Source organism: Phragmites australis, chromosome 18 (genome assembly GCF_958298935.1).
Source record: "Phragmites australis chromosome 18, lpPhrAust1.1, whole genome shotgun sequence".
NCBI lineage: Eukaryota > Viridiplantae > Streptophyta > Magnoliopsida > Poales > Poaceae > Phragmites > Phragmites australis.
In genome coordinates this window covers 199,742-227,469 of record NC_084938.1, presented here as the reverse complement: position 1 = coordinate 227,469, position 27,728 = coordinate 199,742, and the positions used below count along the sequence as shown (strand labels likewise).

General features: G+C 43.0%; 4 protein-coding genes across 5 annotated transcripts; 3 read left to right on the top strand and 1 right to left on the bottom strand.

The window, feature by feature from the left end:
- Nucleotides 1–4,238: 4,238 nt before the first annotated feature.
- On the top strand, nucleotides 4,239–5,519 carry LOC133899747 (NDR1/HIN1-like protein 1). The gene has a single exon (XM_062340805.1). It carries the CDS (start codon nucleotides 4,340–4,342, stop codon nucleotides 5,018–5,020), a length of 681 nt encoding a protein of 226 aa, XP_062196789.1. The 5' UTR covers nucleotides 4,239–4,339; the 3' UTR covers nucleotides 5,021–5,519.
- A 2,893-nt stretch (nucleotides 5,520–8,412) lies between these two features.
- Nucleotides 8,413–9,446, top strand: LOC133899566 (NDR1/HIN1-like protein 10). Its single transcript, XM_062340562.1, has one exon. The coding sequence runs from the start codon at nucleotides 8,627–8,629 to the stop codon at nucleotides 9,266–9,268; it is 642 nt and encodes a 213-aa protein (XP_062196546.1). The 5' UTR covers nucleotides 8,413–8,626; the 3' UTR covers nucleotides 9,269–9,446.
- Nucleotides 9,447–11,708: 2,262 nt separating this feature from the next.
- On the bottom strand, nucleotides 11,709–18,369 carry LOC133898698 (transcription repressor OFP13-like). Of its 2 annotated transcripts, XM_062339372.1 has the most exons (4): nucleotides 17,574–18,369; nucleotides 14,942–15,931; nucleotides 13,606–14,603; nucleotides 11,709–13,506 (listed from the first exon to the last, which is right to left on the bottom strand). In XM_062339372.1, exon 4 carries the CDS (start codon nucleotides 13,063–13,065, stop codon nucleotides 12,295–12,297), a length of 771 nt encoding a protein of 256 aa, XP_062195356.1. In that variant the 5' UTR covers nucleotides 13,066–13,506; nucleotides 13,606–14,603; nucleotides 14,942–15,931; nucleotides 17,574–18,369; the 3' UTR covers nucleotides 11,709–12,294. The 2 variants fall into 2 exon arrangements, with proteins under 2 accessions (XP_062195356.1, XP_062195355.1); XM_062339371.1 differs by having other exon boundaries at nucleotides 14,942–18,369.
- Nucleotides 18,370–20,986: 2,617 nt separating this feature from the next.
- Nucleotides 20,987–27,538, top strand: LOC133898696 (uncharacterized). The gene is made up of 14 exons (XM_062339369.1): nucleotides 20,987–21,806; nucleotides 22,247–22,401; nucleotides 23,155–23,258; nucleotides 23,406–23,472; nucleotides 23,723–23,815; nucleotides 23,894–24,058; nucleotides 24,152–24,292; nucleotides 24,382–24,459; nucleotides 25,829–25,941; nucleotides 26,034–26,094; nucleotides 26,541–26,708; nucleotides 26,795–26,896; nucleotides 27,064–27,153; nucleotides 27,236–27,538. Exons 1-14 carry the CDS (start codon nucleotides 21,548–21,550, stop codon nucleotides 27,296–27,298), a joined length of 1,659 nt encoding a protein of 552 aa, XP_062195353.1. The 5' UTR covers nucleotides 20,987–21,547; the 3' UTR covers nucleotides 27,299–27,538.
- The last annotated feature ends 190 nt before the right edge of the window (nucleotides 27,539–27,728 follow it).

Sequence of the window (27,728 nt, the reverse complement as noted above, 5' to 3'; positions counted from 1 at the left end):
TGTGCTTCATCTAGTATTACTTCCTAGAATTTCCCTTCCTGGCGCACACGAAGTCTACTCTTATACCACAAGATTCCATTTTTATCTACCCTGAAATTTATGACCTTATCTTCTCCGGTATGTTTACGGATCTTCATCAATCCCGGATCCTTGTGTTTGGGCCACCTTGACTTGATTGTCCGGAGTGGGTTGTACACTCAAGTTGTGGACGTTGGCTTGAGGTACTATCTGCAGGTTTAGCCTCTGCATCTCTGTCTGCAGTGGGGCACTCTAGGCCTCTAAGTGATAGCAGTAAGCTTTTCAGCTTAAGGCGTTTGCCACAATATTAGCTTTGCTTGGGTGATAGTGTATCTCCATGTCATAATCCTTAATTAGTTTTAACCATCTTCTTTGTCTTAAGTTCAAGTCTGGCTTGGTGAAGATATATTTTAGACTCCTATGATCCATATAAATCTCACACTTGTTTTCAATTAGGTAGTGCCTCCAAATCTTAAGGACATAAACTACTACCGCTAACTCTAGGTCATGGGTCAGGTAGTTTTGCTCATGGGGCTTGAGCTGCCGAGAGGCATATGCTACTACCCTACCATCTTGCATCAGGACACACCCTAAGCCTTGCCTTGATGTGTCACAGTATACGACGAAATCTTGATGTATGTTGGGTAGGACCAACACTGGAGCGGTTTTCAGTCTATCCTTCAGCTCCTGGAAACTCTTCTCACATGACTTCGTCCATTCGGACTTCTTCTCCTTCTTGAGTAGCTCAGTCATGTGTCTAGCTATCTTGGAGAACCCTTCAATGAATCATCAGTAATACCCCGCTAACCCAAGAAAGCTTCTAATCTCAGACACATTGATCGGTTGTGGCTAATGGGTGACAACTTCTACCTTCTCGGGGTCTACAACAACTCCTTCTGTTGTTAGGATATAGCCAAGGAAGGCAACCTTTGTGAGGAGGAGGAGGAGCGCGTGGCCGGGCTGGGTTGGGGAGAGAGAAAGGAGAAGTGGGTCGATGCGAGAGAGAGGGGGAAGGAGGCCGGGAGAGCGAGATGGCCAGGGAGTGGAAATCGGCCCAAATAGAGGAAAGAAGATTTTTCTTTTTATTGATTTTATGATTTTTGAAATTTTGGGATGTTACAATTGGTTGCAATTCCCAGGGCAGGAAATTGCACAGCTGCATGGTGTTGCAAAAGTCCCATGTGTCCTTTCCTTCTTCTTCTTTTTGTAAAAAAAAAAAACGAAATTATGGTTCTTGTGACACCCATCATTTTACAATGACAGCATACTCTTTCTTCCTATATTCCTCTCGCTCTCGGTGCATCGAATCGCTGGGTTGCACGCTAGGGAAGGGAAGCCATCATCTTTTTCTTTTTTATGTTCCTGGATACCTCCCCTTTTGGCTAACTATCATCAGTAAAGAGCTAGGTGCATCTTGAGCCGCAGTCGTTTTAACCAAACTCCCAAAATAATGTGGTTTGGCCTGTATGGAGACAATTTGTGGATAGGAGAATCCATATGCACACCCACACCGGGACCGGGAGAGATGACACGTCTGTTTGTGGCTGCATTAATTCTCTTTGCGGTATGAATCTATGATATTCTTCCTTTAATTTTGTTGTAGATTGGTGGGCCTCTTCTTATGTTTCTTTCGAATATACTTGGATTTCGTTTTCTGCAAGCTCCCTCTTTAGCTTTCCTCTGTGAACTTTCCCCACTTCATTATAGGCCCTTTGTGTCTTCCCCAACTGTTACTTTCTTTGTGAAAAGGTAATTAATCCTTTCTTTTTCGAAGAAACAATTAGACCTTCTGTTTACTTTCATTGCAAAGTTTGGTGCTCTTTAATTTGTACATACCAAAAAGTGCCTCCACCAATTTCCCTCTGATGTCATGCTTGTGCGAGCACAGCATTAGTGTCGTGGATGGATGGACCAAAACGCAGGAGATTCCCACTCACTACAATACTCCACTGAAGTAGATGGTGTTATTGATGGAAGCGTATTCTCTTTGCTAGTGTGTCTTCATGATGCATGTTTTTCCTGGTAGTTCAAATTTGGGCTTGAAAAGAAGTAGGATAGAGATTGAGGTTGATACAAAATGATGACTTGTTGCATAGCAGCATCACACTGAAAAGAGTGGGTTAGAAAGTGATGATGATTTGTACCTTTTTCTTATTGATCTGGCCGAGAGAGTATTAAGCACCCCCACCATTGCCATTAAAGTAAGATTATGCTCTCTCTCTCTCTCTCTCTCTCTCTCTCTCTCTCTCTCTCTCTCTCTCTCTCTCTCTCTCTCTCTCTCTCTCTCTCTCTCTCTCAAGTCCTGATCTATGGTGGCAGGTGGTTAGTAGTACTAAGTATGAGTGTTTGGTCCAACAAAACTGAAAAGAACAGGTAGCTAGAATGGAATTCTCTTGAATCGCTGAAATCGGTTCATTCATTGAGTGAGTCAACAGCAGCATCAGGTGCCTTTCTATTTCTCTGTCGCGCTAGGTAGAACCTTCAAAAATATTTTCTGCAATAATTAATTATAGGGAAGTTGCCATGCCTGATGTAAAGTGTAGAGTGTGTTTGAAGTCAGGATATTGTCCATGCTTATATATGCCTAAGATTGCTGCAAGAAAGCCTGCAACCACCTCCTCTACGGAAACTGCATACTTTTAGTCGTTTGAGAGCATGCATATTTTAGGTATGCATGTATATATTATTTTGTTTGCCTCACTTCATTCAATTGTGAAAACAAGGTATGCATGGAGCGGTCGGCAGATTTGACCCTTCCTGACTCGTGGCTGTTGCAGACCACGCAGGATGCAGGTGAGCACGACAGAAAGTCACAGTGCTGGTGTTCACTTGTTGTTAAGGCACATGCAATCGAAAAGGAGAGATTGATTTTTGATGTGTCCTACCTGTGATCATCTTACAGTCCCTCCCAAGGATAAGGATGAAATTCAGAAAACAATATATAGTATGTCTGTAATTTGTAAGGAGTAACGGTTAGATGTGAAGACAATATATATTGTTTTGATGGGAAGACAATATGTAGCATGTGGTGAGCTGTGAGCACCGTTAATTGGAGACATGCATGTTTTAGAAGCTGGAGGCCTGAGGGAAGTGGTCTCTTGAGTTGTAACTGATCCAAGTAAGTAGTCTCTTGCTTGAGTTGGGAGTAGTATATGGATGGGAGGGAGAGCTCACCTTTGATTCTTCTCTTGATCATGATCTGCCACCAACCAACCATACCAATAGACCATGCATGCTGATTATTAGTGTTCAATTGCCCCTATCAGCCATACTTTGGCACCAAGCAATGCAGGAAAGGAACATTTAAATTAAAACCATCAACAGACGAGAGGACGATGCTGGATGGATCAAAATGTGAAGTTTAGAGAGGACAGACCCTCTCGTGATGTGTCCTGAGAAGATAGGTCTCGGCAAGCACGCTGGGCTGATCGAGAAGAGACAGTTGAAGTGCCCATAGCGAATTCTCCTCAAATTGTTTTCTTTTCAAGAAGGTGATGCAGATGGCTCCTGGAACAAGAAAAAGAGCCTGGAGAGGTGATAAGGTGATGGAGAAGGAGCACGTCCCAAGTCTCTAGAAAATTTCCTGTGTTCCGGCCTTTGATTGTTTCTCTCTTTTGTTTTGTTGTTTTAGGATCGAACAGAAATTGATCGATATGGAAATGGACTGCTCTGAAAATGACTGAAGCTGCCTGACATGGACACCTTACCTGCCGCCACTCTCCTCTAACTTTCCAACTCAGTGTTCTCTTCATCTTGATACTGTAAACAAAGCAATTTCTGGCTATCATCTCGTTGAATGAATGGCAGAGTTGCCACCTCTGGTTCAAAAAGAGCCTTTGCAAGCTTGATTACTGCAAATATTTCTTCGATGACCTGTTTTTATAATGCAAGAATTATGAATTTTGGAGGTTCCATGATTCCATCAAGTATGTGCCATAGGCTTGTAAATAAATTTTTAGCACGTCAGTTATGGGAATCTAATCTACTGTGCCTTTTTCTGAGTACGAAACGTATTCGGTCAGTTGGTATCCATTTTTTTTTTCTTGGCATGCAGTGCAATTGCCAACGGTGATCTCTCCATTAATCATAATTCGAGCTAGCTAGCCTTAATTGTAGGTATACCAACTTGAGGAGTAGCACGTACGTACGATAGGGAAGGTTGCATGGCTTATATACACCGCAACCCAGCGGCTGGGTTATTTCTTTCGAGTTCTCTTCTCCTCTCTTCTCCTCTCCTGTCCTCTCCTCTCGAGCGAGCGAGCGTCCCTGTCTGTCACTCGATCGAGGGCCGGGAAGAAGAAGACCGAATCGAAAGGGATCGATGTCGATCAAGTACTGCGACCAGCACAAGGACTGCGAGCGTCAGCGCCTGTACCGGCGCTGCTGCGCGGCCATCGTCGCCATCATCCTCATCGTCCTCCTCATCGTGCTCATCGTCTGGCTCGTCCTCCGCCCCACCAAGCCGCGCTTCTACCTCAACGACGTCGCTATAGTCTGCATCAACGTCACCTCCTCCGCCGCAGGCGCCTCCTACGCCACCTCCTCCTCCTCCTCCTACCTGACGGTGACCATGCAGGCGACGCTGGCAGCGCGCAACACCAACGACCGGGTGGGCATATACTACGACCGCGCCGACGTCTTCGCCGAGTATCGGGGCATGCAGATCACCGTGCCCACGGCGCTCCCCGCCGCGTACCAGGGCCACATCGACGCCACCGTCTGGTCCCCCTTCCTCTCCGGCGCCAACGTCCCGCTCCCGCCCTACCTCGGCGTGGCGCTGACGCAGGACGAGACGGCGGGGTACCTGCTCGTCACCATCCGGGTGGACGGGTGGATACGGTGGAAGGCGGGGGCGTTCATCACCAGCCACTACCACCTCAGGGTCAGGTGCCCCGCGCTGCTCACCGTCAACGACGGACAGGGGAGCTACGGCTCCAACTCCGGCGGGGGACTCGGATACTTCAAGTTCCAGCGCGCCGCAGGCTGCGTCGTCGATGTCTGAGTAATCCATCCATCCATGGAGGCTCGGTGCAGTGCAGTACGATACAGTGCAGTCGCAGTGTGCTCCCGGCATCTATCCATGCTCAATTTGGTTAGTTTGATTTGTCATCCGTAAAAGCCCGGTCGAAACTTCTTTGGGTCTGGGCCGGGTCGGGCTCAGCCCGGCTCGGAAACTAGTTAAGCACAATTTGGTATATAAATAGGAGCATATATATAGAGAGAGAGAGGAGCGCGAGAAATAATTTGACCTTTTTTGGTTTAGTTTTGATGTTTGTGTGTCTGGGGGTTTGTTGGTTAATTTGAGTAGAAGGGAAAAGATGGCATCCATCGCTCAAAGGGGAAGAGCTTGAGTGCATCTTCCTACCTTAGTAGTGCAAATTATATATATATATATATATATGGATGGTGATCGATGGTGGTGCCTATATATATTTTTCATATCTCCATGTACAGAGGGAGGGAGAGAGATTTATCAGGAATTCAAAAGTAGTGTACGTGCACATGACATTCAAGTTACATAAGTTTTCAATCTTGCAAATGCATACGGGATGCATCCACCTCATCCCTTCAACCCAAACACACTCTAATAAAGCTACTTGCTCTCGGAAAAAGATGAGAAATAAGCTCGATTGCTAGTGGAGCATTATCCACCGATCGCCGCCCGGTTGTGGTTGGCACGTCGCTCTTCATTCATGAGACGACACTGTGCCAAGGTGCAGACATTTCTGGACGGATCGGACAAACTGTGGGTAGCACTAGTCCATCCATCCATCATGCACGCACCTAACCTGCTTCTTTCTTAATTCATTTCTTCACAATTTGATCAATTGCTTAGTTTTTTTTAAGTAGGGATGTGCACACCCACCCAATAACAGGTAACGCAAGATATCAATTACTTAGTTACTTACCGGTAGGCATATATCTCTTGATCTTGCACGCACCCTCTATTATTTTATTTTTTACTCGACGCTTTTGATTTTTCACGGTCTTTAGAATGAACATTACTTTTTATAACTTTACATAAAGATACAGTACTGATGAAATTATTTCTAACAACAAATCTAATGTATAATTTTTATATAATAAATCTATATAGTTTCAAACATATAAGTGGTCAAATCATAACTTTAAAAATGTTGACAGTACAGATTCTAGAATGTCAAGTAAAAAAACGGAGGTAGCAGTACTTGTTAGCGCTAAGGCAAGAGAGACTGGGAATTCTACCGAACTTATTTCAAGGCTTGTCTGATTAGTACGTACCTAGCTGTTTCTTCCAAGAGCTAAAAGCCAGGGAAACTGAAAAAGGATTTGCAGCTCTATATATCGATTTCACCTTACAAAAGCAATCATATTGTTTCGTCAAATTGTGCTCTGATGCTACATCCATCAAAGTGCAGTGAGAAATCCATTAAATTGAACATAGGAAGAAAAGGAGGAAGGATATGCATGAGCAGAAAAGCAGAGATCGAAAAAAAAAAAGGCTTGGAGAGAAGTTCATGTCAAAACAGAATAATAAAAGTAGAGCTCAGCTCGATCCCTTTTTTTAGGTAGAGAGGAGCTCTCGGCCAACAGATTCAGAACTAGCTAGCAAGGTCGTTGTCGAGCTGCAGAATTCAGAAGGAGCAGGGCGGAGGCAGAACAGAATTGTAGGGAGGGCTGGGGCTAACAAGCCTAACGTTAGTCTCATACGTAAATTCGGCTAGTTCAAAGCAATGTCATACATAAACATAGCAAAAAAAAAATGCAAAACACATCAAGACCATATGATCTACCATAACAGGTGGATTGTTTTCTATCTGTACAATCCCACTCTTTTTTTTCTCTCTCAGGAAAAGGACATCGAGAAATTCTCCGGGTCTCCCACATTCCCTAACTGAATTCCCCACTGCAGCTACAAATCAAAGCACGCAAAGTCGCAGATCGCGTCCAAACTCCTAATTTGCAAGAAGAATACCTTCATGCGATCGATCAAGATGCCACCCTGCATGCCTCCTGACTGCGCCCTTGCCCACCTCCCTACGCATCGCACCGCCCATTGTGCCACAGTCGCCTGCCTACTCACCGACCATGCACACCGTCGTTGCCCACCGGTGGATTTGGATCTTGAAATTAGGGAATAGGCATTTTGCGAATGGGGATGACAAATGAGAAGTTGAGGATGTGGTCAGCTGCCGTGCTCAGCCTAGTTGGTCCAGATAGTTGTCTTCTTCCTCCATCTCGATCAGCAGCTCCTCTCCCAGTACTCTTCCTCATTGCTGCTCATCTCCATAGAGTCCATGCCAAAAACAAATTGAAGGGGAGCCCCCCTCCCCTCAATAGATCCGCCCTTGAAGAGGAGGGCTTCATTGAATTACAAGACTCGAGAGGCCTTTGGTTAGTTGACAACACTATGCTAGGACTATAAACTGTATACCACAATTAGTGAACAAGGACTTTAGCTCGTTCTACCAGTGACATTATGCCAACTGGAGAAACGAATCAATGGATCGGTACTTATGTCGGACTAAACATAACTTCACATGAATGAGGAGACAAACATCCTAGAAATAGACCGGTGAGTGAGGATGCCTCCTTAAGGTACATCACAAGTGAGTAAAACCTTAGCCCCACTTCCCGCGGCTAATAATGCTATAGAGAAACAGTAACAAACAACACATGAAACCAGAGAAAAGTGGAGATAAGAAAGAGAGGTCATATACTCCGTCCAAACTTGGTGTGTCTTGCTCAATTGTCTTCATTCTTCAAACTTGTTCCATGGAAGAGGTTTCTAGAAGCCACCATGGTACGTATGACACTAACTTGTTCTCCAATGGAAAGATCTGAAAAGGATCTCTTGATAAGGAATCAAGTGCCCCGGATACCCCATGAAATAGAAATCGAGTCGATTACGCTCAAGACTCTGAGTAGGACATGACCTCTCTCCGTCCGACTTCATAACCAGGGCGGAGGTATGATCAAGATAAATGAATTCAAGCCAACTCAACTCAGGGAGATTCAAACACTCAAGCCTAGGAGAAGAACTCGACTAGCTTAGAGAACTTGTCCAATAGATTAGGATTTAGATTAGACACTTTACATTGTAATCCCCTCCTCAAGTCAATACAAAATTCTAAGACAACACACATAATATGATGCTATTATCCTTCAGAAAGACTGAACCTGTCACCATATTCAATCCCACCATCCCACCTCGCCGCTCATCTATCACTTAACCAGGGGCAAGGAGTTGATCCTCTCTCAAATGATCAATAATTTTTCTCTCTCATGCGGTAAAAATCAAAGTCAGTCAAAAGGTGGCGCGGCAAAAGGTTAAAAAATACCGGGCCGTGTAGAGAGGCCTGTAGGATGATTGGCATAACGGCCCAAGCAAGCAAGGGAGCTTCACTCTAAGGTCCGGCTTAGGTGGGCCCTCCAGGCCTACTCGGTCAACGGCAGCATGCATGGAGGAAGACCGGGCCAACGGTGGCGGGCAGTCACTCCACTCCCCCACCGCTACCTTGCTCCGACAAACATGCGCTTCTCCTTCACCGGCCATGGAATCTTTCCTTCTTTCTTGCCACTCTAGTCTAGAGAGAGAAATTAAAGCTCGATCGAACAGGCCGGGGACATGGGCAAGGCGAGCACGGTGACGTCGTGGCTGTGCTGCCCGTGCCGGTGCCTCTTCTGCGGCGTGCTGAGCTGCTTCTTGAGCGTGCTCGCCTGCGTCCTCCTCACCGCCGGCCTCGTCGTCCTTGTCCTCTACCTCCTCTTCCGCCCCCACATCATCCATGCCACCGCCGTCTCCGCCGACCTCACCAACTTCACCCTCACCCCGAGGACATGGATCCTCCGCTACAACCTCTCCCTCGCCCTCCAGCTCCGCAACCCCAACAAGCGCATCGCCATCCACTACCACGACGTCGCCGCGGAGGCCTACTACGAGGGCCAGCGCTTCGCGCACGCCGACCTGCCCGACTTCTTCCAGGATACCGGCGAGAGCAGCCCCCTCAACACGGCGTTCCTCGGACACGGCTCGCTCGTCGGCGGCGTCGCGGCAGCCGGGTTCCGGAGGGAGGCCGCCGAGGGTGCCAGGTTCTCCATCGACGTCAAGCTCGGCGCGCACATGAAGCTCAAGCTCTGGGTATTCAGGGTGCCGGGGCCCAAGCCCAAGATCGACTGTCCGCTCAGGCTCAAGCGACGGAACGCCACCGCAGGCGCTGCTGGCCCCCCGCCGGAGTTCCGTCCCACGGAATGCAGGGTCTGGTTCTGACCAAATTCCTGAGTTGATCGACTGGCCGGCTCGGTACCAGATGATCTGGTTAATTGATCCTGAGTTGCAGCCATTCATATATATACTCCATTGAATTGATTTGCTAGCTAGTTAGTAATATATGTCTCTGTACGTAGGTGCTGATCCTATCCATAGATTCTTTTCCTAATTTCGCTTCTGGATCGTTAATTCGAATTGATCTGCATGCATGAGCTTAATTTTTCTGTCATCATTGTATTTGTACATTAATTATTATATTCTCTGTCGCATGCATGCATGCATGAACTTGTTGAAATGCGCGCATGGTATCATTTGATTAAGTTCAATTGTATGCCTAATAGAGAATTTAAGTAGAAGGAAAGATAAGAACATTTATTGGGCAAACATTCCCAAGGCCCAACATTAACATCCAAACTCCACCTTCTTTTTTTCCCTTTGGAGCCCCAACCAACCATTTGCTGCCCCATGTGTGTTAGGTAACAAACAATGGGACATATATATATATTTATGTCTTGTTAGTCCCATGTCAAGAGCAGAGCTGAGTGATTCGACTCCAACAAGTCATGTTGTTAGGTAGATATACACGTAGTAATTTCAAATTCAGTACGCACATAGTGAAACTAATTAAATTTCAGACAAGAAATGCCAAGGAACATGACGAAGCCTCCGTCTCCCAGCCCATAAACACAATGTATTCCTCGATGTCCAGACGCTTGGTTGCTGCATAAGGAGAGCCAGGAGTGCTAGCCTCCACTATCTTCCTCTGCCGATTAGGTCCGGTAGGAAAGACGCCCCCAGATTCTGAACCTTGACGGGGGAGGGAACATGGCATGTGCTCATGATCACCACCTTGAAGATGTGCCTGTGCTTAAGGATTTCTATGCATGCATGATTATTATCATCGGCTGTACTCAATCTTTGGAGGGAAAAAGAGAGACATTAAGGCGAGAGAAACGAAAAGGAATATTATATTCCAACGCTTCTGTTACTTGCAGATTAGCTTATGCATGCATAGAGCTAGGCTCTTATCATTTAATCTATCATTGAGTCCGCGGAGTACAGACTATATAGATGCTGTTGGCCTGGCATGGCTAGGCTGTGCCGGCCGGGGTCACTCATACGTACTGTTGTTGATGCTGCTGCATGATCGATCGACCCATCGATCTGCAAATTGCATGCATGCATGCCGATGCAAACAAGCTAGTTCGGTGTATGCTTCGACCCTGCTGCATGCCTGCATCATGTATGTCATCTCTATGCACGTAGTAGTGGCATGGCCTTCCTTCCGGTCTCCATTTTTAAATAAAAGAATTAATTCTGGTGTTTTGCATCCTCCGATGCATACAACTCCTGTTTATTACAAACTCTCATCCTGAACGATTTAAAGGATCAAATAGAAAACAAAAAGACATATGCATCCTCCGTTGTGAAGAGACTCTTATTTATTATTACATAGTCTCACCATAAAGATTATCCGCTTATTCTATAATTAAGTCGCCACCCTATCTTGACGAACATATCCATAGTCACTACCTCCAAAGCGCCTTTAAAAAGTCTTCCTTTTGATCCTCGCTATGTAACAATCCTCTGAAAATTGCATGTAATAAAAATATATTAAAAATATAATTAAATATTATATTATTTCGACATAGAGTAAAGATGACTGCTACCCAACTAGCATCTTCCGGTCTGCTGCTGGATCTATCAGGTGGTCACTACTTTTTCTGCAGCTCTCCATGTATATAGATCGATCTGGCTACTCATGTTGGTGCTGTGGGTATTATTATCATGTGTATATACTCTCTTCTACTGCGCAAACAAGGTGATGCATGTTCTAATAATTAGTAATGAGTAGTAGAATTTTTAGCTCCAAACTGAGAAAAGATAAACGCCTATCTACCTTCACTATTACAAAATCCTCTTTTATTATCAGCTTTGAAACACTCTTTACTACCGATTTTTGAGTTGATAGTGGACAACAAGTTGGACTATCACTGCTGGCCCGGGGTTCGATAGTAAAGGTATTATCACTGATGGCTAAAGACTTTAGTCGACAGTAATAGTTGGCTATCACTATTGGTTGAAGGTTTCAGCCGGCAGTGATAGTTGGGTGTCAAATCGATATTTTCAGGGTCGGAAAAATTAAAAAATATATTTTTTTGCACCCGAGGAATCTCACACCCGCACCGTCGCAAGTCATATAATTTTTCACACGAAATACGCATGCGTGCTGTTCATGGCACTCGATACGAACCGACAGTGATACTTCACCACTACCGGCTCGCCGGCGTATAAACCTATTTCTATAATAGTGCTTTTCAATTTAATTATGTCTTCAGATGCAGTTTTGGTGATTTATTTAGCTCCAAATCAAGCTGAGAAAGCAGGAAGATTATTTCTTTCACCAGCGATCTATGTACAAAACACAGTGAACGCACAGTGGTCTTATAATTTGACTGACAAAGGGATGGCCAATGACCATTCATCACTCAGGAAAAGCGGGGGGGAAAAGACTAGTAGTGTACATGCATCTATACTATTGGAGTTACTGACAAGAAGCTAGCTAGGATGGAAATTACTGTGCTGAAGTGTACAGCTCAGGAAATTCTCTTTACCTTTTTTAAATTACTGCTGCAGAAGGCGTACGATTGCACACACGTATGGTACGTACATGCATCTCTCAAAAATGAAATTGAAAAGCTGCCGGTGATCAAACAGCTAGTTCATTAAGCATTGATCAGGTAGCTCTTGGAGCCGGCCACCGGCAATAACAGTGGTCCTGATGATCAACGCTTGAGGGAGGTGATCGATCATGCTGCACTGCCCTCCTACCATAACTCCACATGTTCAAAACTGTGATCAAATGGAGTACGTACGTCGTCACTCCTCGGTAGCAATGGCAATTGGCAACGGCCTAAAAAAGATTTCTTCTTCCTGGCTGCAGATGGATCTTCCTTGCTTGCTTTGGCAATGGCGTGGCGTCCTCAATGAAAAATTGATGGATCACATGGATGCTGCTCAGTTGATTACAAGGAGGAGGAGCAAGCGCTAGAAGAACAGCAGTTGGTGGGGGTGGCCGGAGAGGATGCTGCCGAGGTGGTGCTGAGCGCGACGAGCAGGTCGACGAAGGCGCCGACGATGAGGCCGTGGGTGCTCTTGCCGTTCGCCCTGAGGTACCAGCCCAGCATCTCCTCCAGCCACCGCCAGTCCTTCACACCGTGGCTCATCACCATCGCCTCCATCGACTCCCGGAAGTCACGGTACGGGTTCTGAGACTCTACAGACATGGCCGTTGCGCCCCCGAACGCTGCCTTCGTTGCGCTGCTCCTCATGGCGTCCTTGCCGTCGTCTTCTTCGTATACGGCCTTCATCTTGGGCTTGCTGGGAGTTTTGAGAATGCAGGAGGAAGCGCCGGGCTCGAAGAAGAGGCGGTCGGAGCGCAGGGCGCGGATGACGGCCTCTGCCTCCCCCTCAGTGGCGTCGACTGGGGCAGAGGCCTCGGACGCCGTGGAGAAGCTGTCGACGGAGGCGAAGGAGTTGGAGAAGCAGGAGTCGACGGAGTAGGACGAGTTCATGGTCTTGTAAGCCTGCTTCATCGTGTGGTGGTGCCCATCGATCTGCTGCTGCCTGAATGAGAGGGTTCTTGGCTGGCCGCAGGACGGCCATTGCCACGCAGAGGAGGAAGAGGCAGGCAACATGGAAGAGGAGGAGGAAGGGCACGGCAACACTGCACCGGCGTCCTTTTTGGAGCTGCTGCCGAAGAGAGAGGTGAGGCCACCAGTCTGCTTCTTGACCATGGCAGCAACTTGTGTTGGAGTGAGATAGATGCCAATGAAGGAGCTAGAGGCAGGGAGGAGGCAGCGAAGAGGACAAGAGTACGTAGCTGGAGCAGAGCCGTTGGACAACAAGGAAGGAAGGTGGTGTGCCTTCCTTTTATTTGGAGCAACATGCGTGTCAAATTATCCAAATTATTAACAAGCTAGTGGTGTACTCATGCAAAACTAAACTAAAAGAAGAGGGTAGGTTGCTGTTTAGTTTTTGAGAGAGAGAGAGAGAGAGAGAGAGAGAGAGAGAGAGAGAACATGGCTGCCTGCCTGCCTGCCATGGAGATGAGATGCATGCAGTGAGAGTTGTATGTCAGTTTCTCATCACCTGGTTAGGGGTGCCGTGTAACCTGTGTTGAGCTTCTTTTCCTGTGTTGGGCATCCACGTGGAGCCATCTGCCTACAACCTGTAACCTGTTGCAATTACAGGATATGTAATTATGTATGCATCAGTTGCAAACAAATTAAACAAAGTAATGTACGCCGTCCATCCATTTTGTCCAAAGAAGATACCTTAATAATACACTTGGAGGCAAGTAGCATCACTGTTTCTTCTCCAACGAACCTAGTATTAGTAATGGTCTTCACATTGATTCTTCCATCGGTGCAGGCAGATGCGGCTGGAGAAGGTTTGCAAGTTGGGCGCCGGTGGCTTAATCTGTTGGAGTACATAGAAATTAGATGATGAGTTCACAACAACAATAATAATAAACTGTATAGATCCTAGGGATCAAACATATACTAGTGTAGTAGTGCTAAGTTACAATCGGAACCTATATATTAACAAGTCCATGCGCAAGAAACAAAACTACTAAGACAAATGTCACGAATGAAGACGAATGGTAGGGTGATTGCAAAATATATCGACGCAGTTCTCCTCTCCTCTCCTCTCCTTCCCTGTGTCGCGTGTCTGTCTGTCTGTTGCTGCATTTCTCGCAGTCCATCCATCCATCTGTCATGTTTCATCGCCCTGCCCTGCAAAAGTAATCTTGTTAATCTTTCACAGGTGAGGTGAGACTGCGTTAGGTTGCTCCCTCCCTCCTTGGGAATGGAAGCACTTGTTTGCTGGCGGTAGGCTGCTTGTGCCATGCTTCAGATTCTCTTCTCCGCCCCAGGAGTTACCCCGCAGCAAAGATCAGAGTTCAGCTAATCAATCCCAGCATTTGCATTTGCATTTGCATTTCTGATAAAGTATATGGGCAAGCTCACAGAACTGAATAGAAAAATTGAAGGACAAGCAGTTTCATTTTTCTTTTTGTTTCTTTTATGGAACTTGGAGCGCTCTCACATTAACTAATTAGAACTATCTGAATCTTGCATAATTTAAAATCATGGCCTGTACAGCCTTACCGGCGCATAAATTAAGGAAAAGTTCCTCAGTGGATTTCAGTTCTGTTCGGCACTGTTTCTGTCCACTGTTCAGCCCAGTGTCGACAAAGAGTTGCACAATTTTTCAGAAAACTCTTGTGTCTTGTCTGGGTTTATGTACAGTTGCATCCAAATAGGATTGTCTGAAAAAAAATCTATTTTATATTACATAACAAAAAGTCAGGAAATGCCAATTCAATTAATACGAATGGATGAAGATATTGGTACAGGGCCTGAATGAAGAAAAAGAAGAAGCTTTCAAATGAATGAAGGTATTGTTACAGGGCCTGAAGACCAAGATGAAAATGTCATGACCGAACTAGTCTAAATGAAAGGTGCTGAGTGGTGACTGTTTGTTGGAAATATATTTCCTTTCTATTGCCATTTCAACTCTTGTTAATTTTAAACTAAGCAAAGTGGCCTTAGAATTCTAGAGCATTTATTCAAATCTGGCTAAGCATGAGACGACTTTAATGCTCACCTCTGGCTCTGGGGGCTTGTTTTGTTTCTTTCATTTCCTTTAGCCCATTGAACGCCTCCGCGTCGTATGGCATGAAAAGCAAGGCTCCTCCAATACAAGGCAGAAAACCTGTGACAAAATTTTATTGCATTTTTCTGCATGGGCGGCTATGACATCTTTAGTAGATAGCATGAGATTAATCAGCTAACGAATAACAGGTTATCTGTAGCAGGAGATCTGCACATTTGCCTCACGATACAAATACTAGCTTGTGTTGCTCTTCTTCAATTCAATGATCTGTACCCGTGCATAAGTAATCACTGATGCTACTTATTGTGTATGTACCTGCATGCATTGCTGCCATGCTAGTAAGTGATCGATAAAGGCTGGCTGGTGCAGTTGCCAACTTCTTCACTGTAACAAAGATCCTGCAGATTCCTGGGTACAAACTGTATGGAACAGTAGTATTGCCGCAGTTGCAATTTGATCATGGAGGGGATATCGATCGATCCCACACACTTCAATTATATTTGCAGCAGCTTTCAGAATCTACATGGAGTGTCTACCAAACAGGTTAGTGTAAAATTTGGAGGTAACTAAAATTTGAAGGGTAAACTACTGCTGTCCGCTGCTAACAGATCAGATCCACTATATTGGAACATGTTGCGCTGCTGAAATGCACAACTGCTCGCTAGCTGCTCATTAACTGGTAAGAGGGCTAGGCATCGTAATCACTGGTCTGTTGTGTTATATAACCTTCTATACCGCGGAACAGTGGTGAGCTCAGATCATGGGGCCTCTGGATTTTTATTTGTGGCTTAGGGCTAAGGGCAAATGATCATATGCAGATGCAATAATGCAAAAGCATGGCTCCACAGGGCACATGCCCTGCCCTACTGCTCACTGCATCTGCACAATTGAGCAGGTTACGATAAGGATTCTGATGTTCATCAATTTTCTTTAATTTAACTTACTCCGGATTGTCCAATCGGTCATTTCTATCATCTCTTCCTATAAAAAGGATGGAAAAGCAAAATTGGTCAAAGCTGCATACAGAATCCTAGCTACTGTGTTTGTGTAGTATGTGTAACAGCCACACTTGGATTTTTGTCTTCAGAGATGGACAAATTAAAAGGATCCGACTGAACGGCTCTAGGATGTATGGGAATCTGAACATAGAGGATAGCTCTGTTTGCATATATCTGGTTCAACACTGAATCAAAATGAATGCGCCAAAATTAGAAAATTTTCCCAGCAATGTAATGCAATGGTGCATGAGGAAGGCTCCATGCATTCGTCCAACCGAATGTGAATGATTGAGACCCAAAAAAAATCAAACAAAATGATGAAGCCGATAATATAGTGCAAGCTCTTCAGCTGGGAAGCCGATAATTTCCTGTGTGATCTAAAACATGTTGTGAATCAATAGGATTATTTATTTCCTTATGATTTCCTGTGTGATCTAAAACATGTTGTAAATATAAACTAATCTATTTTTCCACTTTGGTTGCTTCTAGACAATTTCTAAGTTTTTTTGCTGATAAAGTCAACAGAAACCAACTAAATTGATAGAGATTTGCACGATTCAATTGGACATAAGTCATATACCATATATTTTTGCAACCCAAAGGCCAAAGGAGACCAGGGGTGAGGCAACTTAAGCTAAACCTGTGGTTTAAAATCATGTTCTAGTTTGTCTGTTATGTGGAGTACAGACAACCTACATGTGTGAGTTGTTGGACAGGTCGCCTCCACCGTGCAACCTACAGTTTGTTCCTGAGGCAGCACACTCCTAAAATATTTTTCTGATCAGGTATTAGCACAAGAACCTACGGAGCTAACCTTAGAGCAAGGGTAATATATATATCACCTAAGTAGGTAGTAAGGTGGACCCTGTATAAAGTGAATTTTAGTTGTTGTAATTTCCACAATGCTTATAGATGAGAGGATGTAGTAAGCCAGGTCCCACCATTTAACAAAAAAATCAGCCCACACCAATGACCGGGTGTGCCATGGAGAGAGAGAGGGGAGAGAGAGGAGAGATAAATATTTTTTAAAATGCTTGTGGCTCGGTAGCAAGGCTATTGCCGACTTGAAGAATCTTTTTACTACTACCGACCCTCACAACTGTTACTACTAAGTAGTAAACCCTTATTACATGATTTTTTTTAGCACATTATGGACGCTTTTAGGGTCTGTTTGGTTAGGCTGAGACTTTTGGCTTTTGATTTTTTTGGCTTCTAACTTCTACCTAATATATTTTTGCTATTAGGTTTTACAATAAATTTTTAGCTTATCGGCACACCAAAAATCAGAAAAGCCCATCTCAACCAGCTTCCCAACTTTTAGTTCATTTTCTTAGAAGATAGCTTTTTAACTTTTTAAAAGCCAGCTCACAACTGGGCTGTTTGGTTTGGCTTCTCAGAACAGGTATAGAATTAGCACAACATGCTTTCTTTTGAGCTGATTTTTCACCTTTCAATCTTGCATCAAAGGTAACTTAACCAGAAGAATTTTTATTAACAATATGACTAAACTAGTTGCAACAGTTAATAATAAAGGGAATTGGCTCGAAAAATAGTTACCAATAAAGGGTGCTCCATGCCTAGATTGCCTACAGGTTTCATCAAGTGCAAATATGTTTTGGTTTTACCTCTGAAACTGAAAGTGCTTCTGCTTTGTGGTTGCTTTTGTCTTGCTCACTTCCCCACATCCCAATTAACCACATGTTCTTGTCAAGCATATTAGCTGCATTTGAAATGAAGTTTCAGAGCAAAGTTGCTTTCTTCTGGATCCAAACAGTGAAGCTTTGCTGGCCCTGACAACACAAAGTACACATTTTTCTGAGAAAGTTTAGTCATGATCGGGGGTTCATCTTTCGTCTGTGATAACAGGTTGGTCATTTCAATTCTTTTTCCAACAAATTACCACAGTAAGTATTGAAGTTGTAAGAGAGTAGGGGCCCTATTGTAGGACAACACGAGCTGTGGAAAAATGTACAGCTGAGCTTTTGATGGGCACAGGCGCATAGCAGGAGCATTTAGACTTACACAGTATCACCTGGACTCCAAGAATAAAGATTTCACACCTTGGCACTCTGCTGAATATCACAGTTCAATTCCCACCAACCACAAGTTAGATCATGTGGTTTTTCTAATATGTTTTCCAGATTTTGATCTCATGACTTGTAATTCTTAAGCCTTGCAGCGAGTGGTCACTAGCCAGTTCTACCTACACTCTCTGAAGAGAAAGAAAGAAAGCTAGTAAAAAAGGCTAGACATCAATGTGAGATGTGGATGAACAAAACATTTCCAACTCTTCACTGGCTTGTTGCTGGATATGAATGAAACAGGCCCGCTGTGCCTAAACCTTGATCTACATATTAGCTGGGCCAATTGGTTGCCTATAGCAACTACTGGGTATTTAACTTCTGAAGCTTGATGAGTGGAATTTATCTCCATCCACAACATAGGATTGGAGTACAACATAGGATTTGCAAACCTGAAAAGCAAGACAAGATAAAATGGGGATGAAAGAATGCCGCTTGACAGTGAAGTGGCGTGCATGCAAAGTCGGCCATCTAAAGTGTCATGCGATCAGTAACAACAACACATCAGGGCAGGATTTGATGTGTTTGATTGGACTGGACTGCTTCAGCTTTTCCTTCTTACATATTTCATGCATCTAATTCAGTTGGGTAGCTGTATCATCTCCTGTTATAATTTTATGAGAAAGAGAAACTGGACGGAGGTTGATTGATTAGTCGCGTTACTGGAAAGGCAACGCAATTATTTCTGCAGGTTTAACCCTAACATGACCCACTAAACATTACATTTTCAAACTCAAAAACACAAATTTAACTGAAGTGATGCACTTTTAGAATTATAATTGTATTCTAAATAATTAAGTGACAACTTGCTGCAATCTAGGTCAAGTTAACCGTGAGACACCTTAAGGGTACCACTTAATTTTGTTGAAATTAGCATGCGCAGAACACGTACACCTGTCAGCATCATTGTAGCTGCTAATAACTTTCACTAACTCATGAAGAAGAGAAGTACACATGTTTCCATCAACCTGAGTTCCAAAAGTCTATATTTTTCTTAAAGGAACAAGAAAGAAGGGATTCTAATTTACAACTCCTAACTCTTTTCATCTTCCAGCCCTCAAACTTCAGTTGGATACATCACTAAATAACCTCCTGAAAGAAGTGAGTACTACTTTAGCCACTTTTCCTATGCCATATCAAACACTTTGGTGCATAATTTTCTCAAATTATTGAAAAAAATGAAAAGTCATTATATACTAATATTTTCTAGAAGATCACAGGAGATAGGTTTAGCCGTATAGCATTTTCTTTAGAATAGCACAAGAGCACATCCCTGACTTTCTTTAATCAGATAAGGGATCAAATCAGATATCAAAATCGCTGCAACTGAGGTGAATTTTTCGTGATAGAAATGAGGATGGAAATACCAGTGAAACTAACTTAACCACAAGCATAAATGAAGCACGGTTGTATCATGTGATCAATACTTGAATGGAGCAGCTATGCCCGTGAAATGAAAGATCTGTGTTGTGGAGCCCACATCACAGACATACACACAGAACGTGAATATTTTTAATGAAAATTTAAATAAAAAGTTTAGCACAATGAAAATTTTCAAAAATGTTATAATCTCATGATGTTAGTACTCTAATCTGACTAACAATCCTAATCAACTGTAAGCACGCAACTTACAATTAGCCCTCCAAAGTCCGGTGCCCAAATGGCTAGTAGTGATAACAAACTATTATTAGGACAAGTTCTAGTCAATATTAGCTGTTGTGTTTCTTTATAGATTCGATAAATAAAACTTCAAGATAATACATAAATCTCAAAAAATCTAGATTTCTAAGCAACATTAGTGCCGTCTTGTGCAGGAGCATTATATTCAAGTGGAATTGTCTCTACGAGAAAAAAAAAAGGCTATCAGCTTAGACAGAATCGTACCATTTGAAGCAAATTGGTAGTGCTAAATTAGATTAAAGTTAATTGATTGAAACTGTTGTACTGGTATGTGCCAAACCCTTGAATGAGAGAACAGTTATCACCTGTACATGATTGGACTTGAGCTAAATATTGGGTTTACAAGGGATTTCTCCTTTGGAATCAGCCTAACTGCAGCGACGGTATACTTAGAAGACACCTCCAGCCTCTGAGCGCCCTATTACGCCTAAATAATGTGATGGTTAAAAAGTTATAATAAGTTGTACTAACTGCCTTGTATAATTTGAGAGGATTTATTATGACTTGTGATCCTGTAGTTATGTTTATTATGCCTAGCGCTTACTGCATCTCTTTTTAAGAGGATACAATAAGACGCACATTACACATTTTATTTAGAGAGGATACAACAAGACGTATACTACACATGTATACCAAACGCACACATATGTATACGCATCCATACACTAGACAAGGGATTGGGAGGCTTCAGACCTCCAATACGCAAGAACACATAGTACTACTGAACGTGCACGTGTATATATATCCTATCCTAGCTTTACTCGAGCATGAATAAGCACCGAACACAGATGGACTCGTCACTCACCTGGCGACTTGCCAAACCAGCTGCAGCTCGTTCTTACACTGCTTCCTTTTCTGAAATCCTAAGAAAATATAGAAACAGCGCTATTTGCATATTATTATTAATCATTCAAGTGTAGTGTGTAGTGTGACTTGGCCCATATAGTCTAGGGTTGGCCCATGAGGCCGTGCTCTCTCTTGCGTACATACCTAATTGCTAAATGAGTAAAATGTACAGTTGTAGATTATTCCCTCTTTTCTTTAAAGAAATCAAAGGTCATGACGAAAACAGAATGTTACAAGCCAGATTGAACTGAGAGAACTTATAGTCCCAGCATAGAGTTAGAAAGTATAATGAATTCCTTCATCTCTAAGTGGATGGCATCAGAGGTTCAGAGCTATGACAAATAACGCAAGTCCTTGGGGTGGTTTGGTTGGAATTAAAAGGTTTGGAATGGAGTACACATCATACAATTAAGCTCAGTAGCTTATGCAAACAGTGAGCCAAAAGAAATGGAAGGAGCTTGAAACGATCTACAGCATTTTTGGAATGTAGTTAAAGAAATCTTCATGCTTCAAGTGAGAAGAAATCAGGAGATCAACTTGGCAGGAAGTAAGTGGGTATCTAATTGGGTGGCGTATCGACAGTGGTGAGTTTAGGATATGGAGTAGTGGATTAAGGATAAGGATATGAAAATTATGGATTTATATTATGTTTGAATAAGTTAGATTTGAGATTGAAATAAGAATTTATTAGACAAAAAATACCCTCCTTCTATCTATGGGGCCAGAAGCAACTCATCTTATTGTAGGCAGTTTCTTTATTTTAGTTTTCCTTTTTTTTTTTGGAACCGTGCGGCGATTTCTTTTTGGAAATGGTGAGAAAAGATTTGAATTATGCGAAAGAAACCCGAGATCAGATCAGCACTGCACCACCAATTAAATTCGCCGAGCAGCGGCGGCGGCGGCGGCGGCGGCGGCATCTGCATCTCCGCCTCATCCTCTTGCTACTGCTGCTGAGTTGAGCTGGATCGGTGGCCCCGAGCAGCAAGGAAGTCATGTCTCCCTCCGGCGAGGTGCTGGCCTCCATCTCCTCCGCCCTCGCCGTCGTCCTCGTCCTCCTCGCCTGCATCGAGCTCGGCGACGCTGTCGGCGTCTACCGCCTCATCCAGTACGACCTCGCAGGCGCCCCGCTCGGCTCCCGCGCCGCCGCACTCAACCACCACGCCGCGGCGCTCCAGCTCCCCGCTGCCGCAGACCTCTCCCGCTCAGCTCTCGTCGCGCCGCTCCTCGACCTCCCGCTCTCCTTCCTCCGAGGTAACATCCCCTCCTAGATGCCACTAAATCTCTTCCTGCCTCTAGACAGACATGTCCGCGCATTTCCTAGCTATCGTTGCTTGGATCCACATGACTTGCGACTGCGTAGTAGCTTTTGGTTGCGAGGTCACGCCCAGCATAGGCACTGTGCTTGACCATTCGATTGTGTTTTAGTCACCATCTGGCTTGGTTGCTACCAATTATTGCTAAATTGGATGTGCTCATGTCGCATTACGGGCCATATGATTGCTAGTACCATCTAAACAACAGCGCTGATCGATGATGATGTTTCAAGTGTTATTACTGCCAATCTGAAGGGGTGATTTTTTTTTTCATGTTTCCAATTCCTTAGCTAAAGTGTGTTTTGGTTTGCATGTACAATTTGCTTGGATTAGTCGTGCCAATCTATGTTGCTGAAAAATCTCACAATGCATACTCAGAGTACCTGGCGGAGAAGAAACTTCTGGGAGGGTTGCTCATTCTGCTCCCAGAAAAGCTCGGTGATAAGGATGGTGCAGGGAACAACGATGACAAAGGGCAAGTAAAGGGTGTACTTGCTGAGCTGGAAAAATTGCTTGTTCATGAAGAAGTTCCGGTAAGTCGTAGATTTCTCTTTAATTGAAGCGAATAACTTAATTCGCCTCAGGAATTTATCGCTCTAGTGTTGCTGGGCATCTATGCGTTCCTTTACTTGTCCAATTATAATTTGATGTGCCTCCATGGATATAAATATGTAGCACTTGAAAGAGTGATTTTTAACACAATTATAATGCATCCAGCTTCTTTAATTGGTTATATACCTCCATGGATATGTTACTATGCTTGGGAATCATGATGACCGTTCATTTGTTCAAATCCAATTATCAAGATTGAATGGTACCTATTGAAAGGTATTTAAGTTGTGTGCTGGTACCATTGAATGGTGGACCCGGTACCAATTAAAACATTAAGTTGTGAGCCGGTACCATATTTTAGAAGGAAGGTCCCGAGGTACCTCCCAAGCACCGTAAAACTTCTATTCCTTTATTGGTATAAATAATGGCTACACACTCAACCGTCTAAATTTTTATTGCATTTGAATCCTGAATAATACTTTTTTAGTGTTAGCTTATAAATTTCTTTCATTTCAAGTTTCACAACCTTTTATTGTTCTTGGGTCTACCATCTATATTTTGCGTTCTCTTTTATTGTGTAATGTTTTATTACATCATTTATTTTGGTTTTGGTTTCCCTTGTCTTGTTCATTGTTTTCTAGTCCAAACATGTCTATTCCCCACTTGCTTGAGAAAATCTACTTCTGTATTTTTATGTGATATGTTGACTAAATGATGTGCATTGATTCATGCAGTATCCGGTGTACTTCGCTTTCCACGACGACAGTTTTGATAACCTGCTGGCAGATATCCGTAAAATTGCCTCTTCAGGTCAACCAGCCTCTGCAACAACAGGAGGGTAATACTCATAAGAAATTGAGAATAGTTTAAAAATGCCAGCCTTTAGCACTTTGAACTGCATAACTCAACTGCAATGTATGGAAAGTTACAAACTGTCAGTCTCCTGCATGGTATTTTCTTTTGATTGCTTTATCTGGACTTGTAGTTACAAACTTGTAGTGTCCTCGGCGGAACCTAGAAAAGTGTCATCTCCGACCATTTCTAATATCCAGGTAGCCTCTCTTATAACATCAATTTACTACCTTATTAAGCATTTTTCAAGTTACTTTTTTATTTTCTTTAGTTCACTGTAGTATCTTGTGGATTTTTCCCCCCTTGGGAAGCAGCAGCAAAATAAACATAAATGTCTATATATTGGAAGTGATTGTTCCAAACTGATATCTGTGTTAACAAAAGAATGCTGTTTTCCATGTTGTTTTCTGAATTTATATGAACATAAAGCTGAATCTTTTTGAATTGCAGGGATGGCTACCTGGACTGAAAGGAGAGGGCGATGCTGAACAGCTTCCGACTATTGCCATAGTTGCAAACTATGACACCTTCGGTGCTGCACCTGTATGTTCATCCAAAAAATGTTCTCAGGATATTCCTTAATATTATTTTAGATACCTTGCATAACACGTAATTTGCCAGGCGCTTTCTGTGGGAAGCGACAGCAATGGAAGTGGAGTTGTGGCTCTTCTAGAGATTGCAAGACTCTTTTCACGCCTGTATTCAAATCCTAAGACCAGAGGCAAGTACAATCTTCTCTTTGGGTTAACATCTGGTGGACCCTACAATTACAATGGAACTAACAAGGTAAGTACCCATCTGTGCCATTAGGAAACAAAGTCCTCCTTTGTGGCATCTACTTGAGCAATTTACAGCTGTATGTTTTTTAATTTGATGCAGTGGCTTAGAAGTTTCGATCAGCGTGTACGCGAGAGCATTGACTATGCAATTTGTTTGAACAGTGTTGGTTCCTGGAGCAATGACCTCTGGATGCATGTATCAAAGCCTCCAGAAAATCTTTATATCAAGCAAATCTTCGAAGTATGTTGATCATTTCAAGCTTGTTGGTCCATAACCTCAGTTATCTGTAAGGATAGTCATATTGACCCCTGTGAATTTATTTGCTTCAGGATTTTTCGGATGTCTCTAAAAAAATGGGTGTTTCAGTTGGAATCAAGCACAAGAAGATTAATGTCTCAAATCCTAGAGTATGTACTTCTCGAAATGTTTCAAAGATTAATATACCCTCACATTAATTATGATTCCCATCAGGAACGAACATAACATATGCAATATGCATTAAATGGCAACATCTTTTTGCAAGCTAAGGCTATTCCTTCTGCATTCCAATGCATTTATGCATACATTTGTCATTTGGATCCTGTTGTCAACTTTGCATTCTAATACAGACCTAAAGTTCTGCCAACTTGGACCAAGCCTCATTGAAGATGTGCTGAATTTTGCTGTGCAGTTGAATGCTCTACAGATTGTGTCTCGTTGGACGTGCTAGTTGGACTGTTCATATTTGCAAACCTACCATATGTTTGCACATGCTACATATTAGTTGATGAATGCAATCTCAGAAATTTGTAAAAAAAAAAAATACTTAAATACGAGTCACGGAAGTATTCTACCCCAAGAGGAATACCATTTTCTAGGGTCATTGCTCCAGGATACATGCATCCAGAGGTCATTGCTCCAGGAACCAACACTGAAGTTCAGATGCATGTATGAACTTCTAACAAATTAAACAAGCACTCGAACCCTCATAGCCTCCAGACCCTTTTCTAGGGTCGGTGTTCTTGCGCTTTTGGTCGTTTCCTTTGTTTAAGTGTGGCACGCTTGTTTTAGTTGGACTAGAGGGTTCGAGTTTTTGGGTGTGCTGTGTGTGTGGTGTTGTACTTTTGGTACTCTTTCTTCTTAATGAAATGACATGCAATCTCCTGCGTCGTTCGAGAAAAAAAGGAATACATTCGAAAGAAATTATTGAAGGGGGCCCCAGCGAAATTTCATTCAACCCGGCCAGTGCCAAGATACACTTAAATTTATTTGGCCATTTAATTAGCTTTCCTGTTTGAATACCTGGAAGACTCCTGTACGTTAAGTATTTGGAATACAATATTTTTTTCTTATTTTGTTCTCATCCAGCTGTCTATTGACAGTAGAATTTTAGTAAACTTCCTATTTGATGGGCATCATAATCAGCACCACTGTTATTGCATGTTTGCACCACAGTGCCATCTTCAGTGCATAGCACGAGTCCCAAAAATGTACTAATCAATTTTGCATTTCATATACATTAAGCACTGTTTATACTGATTGCTAAATTAGTCCTTTTGGCACGATAACAGGACATGGAATTTTGAATGCATAACGATTAAGATTAACTGGTAATTGGCATTAGAATCAGTTTAGAAAACAGTGCAGAACAAGAATTTTTTTTAGAAGTTCAGATGCTTGTTTAATTTTTGCTGTATTGGAATCAGGAAGTGCTTAGTTGGGCTACTTAAGTGTCCTATTGCATTTCACTGTCTTATATTTCTATCTCACTGGGCGGCATGTTTTGCAAACTTGCAGGTAGCATGGGAACACGAGCAATTCTCAAGGTTTAGAGTGACTGCACTTACTCTTTCGGAAATGTCTGCCCCTCCTGAATTTTTGGAAAGCACTGGTGGTCTTCATGACACTAGGTGAAGTCACTTCTAATGCATCCTGATTCTTTTTAGTGCAACTATTTCAATCTGTTTTAATATTTTACTTGTATGTTTTTTTCTTTTTGTAGAGACTCTGCAGATGTTGAGTCAGTAATCCGAACTGTCAGATTAGTTTCTGAGAGTCTTGCGGTGAGCTAAATCATTTACTTCTATCAGTTAGTGCTCAGGCAATTATTCATTCATTATTTTTTTCTGTGTGCGTGTGTTTTGGGGCGCGGTGGGGAGTAGTGTTAGTGTGGATCCACTAAACGCTTGGGTGCTTCCTGTTTTTAGGTATCCCCTCTGGCAGGATGCTTGTAGGTTACATACATTTAGCTTATTTCACTGTGCATGAAGCTTCTTATGTTCATGTTGCTTGATGAAATATTTAAATGTCAGTGGAAAAGTTCATGCAATTTGGAGAGTTTTCTAGCAAAATCTCCTGTTCATCTATATTACAATGGCTTGCACTTGCACGATGTGGGTAGCATGTTTGAATGTGATGAGTAAAAGTTATTGGAGGCTTGGAGCTTCAAAGTGCAACTATGATGATGATAGAAACTAAAATTCACTGGCTGCCTCTTGCTCTTTTACAGAGACACATCTATGGATTGAAAGGAAGGAACATCGATGTTTTTGCAGAGAATAGCAGCTTAGCCATTAATCCTCATTACATCCAGTCCTGGTTGGATCTGTTATCACGGACGCCACGGGTTGCACCGTTTCTTCAGAAAAATGATCCCTTCATAGCAGCACTTAAAAAGGTTTGGACGATTCCTACCAATGATTTCATCTAGCTCACATGGTTCATAGTTTTCTTGCAAGCCATGACGTTTATATTCTGGTGCAGGAACTGTCTGAACACACTGCTGACGTGCGTGTTCAAAATGATGCCCTTGATGGCATGTTCACTTTCTATGATGCAACGAAAGCAACTCTAAATGTATATCAGGTATATTCAAGTGCGCAAGCTTCTTTTCATTACTTCATGTTTCTACATCATTCATACTTCTGATGGATTCCCTGACGGATTAATTGCTATGAATGGATATTCAGATTTTTTGAGACATCACCGCATTGCAATTACCTCACACAGCCTTTGTTTCCTCAACTCACCAGGTTGCAAGTGCTACTTTTGATCTGCTGTTCCTTCTGGTGCTTGGTTCCTATCTAATCGTTCTCTTCAGTTTCTTAGTAATTACTACACGGGTACGTATCTTTTCTTTACTTCGGCTGGAATTTGATCCTGTGGTTTCCTGCAATTGAGAACGTATCTTTTTTGCTATAACAGGGTCTTGATGATCTCATAAACATATTCCGTCGGCCTCCATCACGCAAAGTCAAGGGAGCATAGGCTAGATTGTGTTTTGTGTACTAGTTTGGAGAAACGCATGCCTAGTTAGAAGAGCTAGACATCAGGATGACAGAGGCAACCCACAGCACATAGACATTGTAATTGCATAATTTCACTGTTCTCTCCAGCCAATGTGAGTGGCTTCAGATTCCGCTGCGCAGAACAATTTGTTTCTTTTGCGCGAGGATTGTTGCTGTAATTTGGCCGTATTCTTTTTATGAAGCTTACAATTTTGGCTACTGTGGGTCCAGGGCATCCTTGCATAATGATCCTGGTGGTGTGTTATGGACTGAAAAGGCCCCCAACTCTGAACTTGGATGCTGTGAATCTCAAGACTTGCGTACCTGTGTTTCCGTACAATAGTTCGCCTACTCTTTTGGTATAATGAGACATAGCTCGAGCAGTCGAGTTTCCATACAATAGTCTGTTC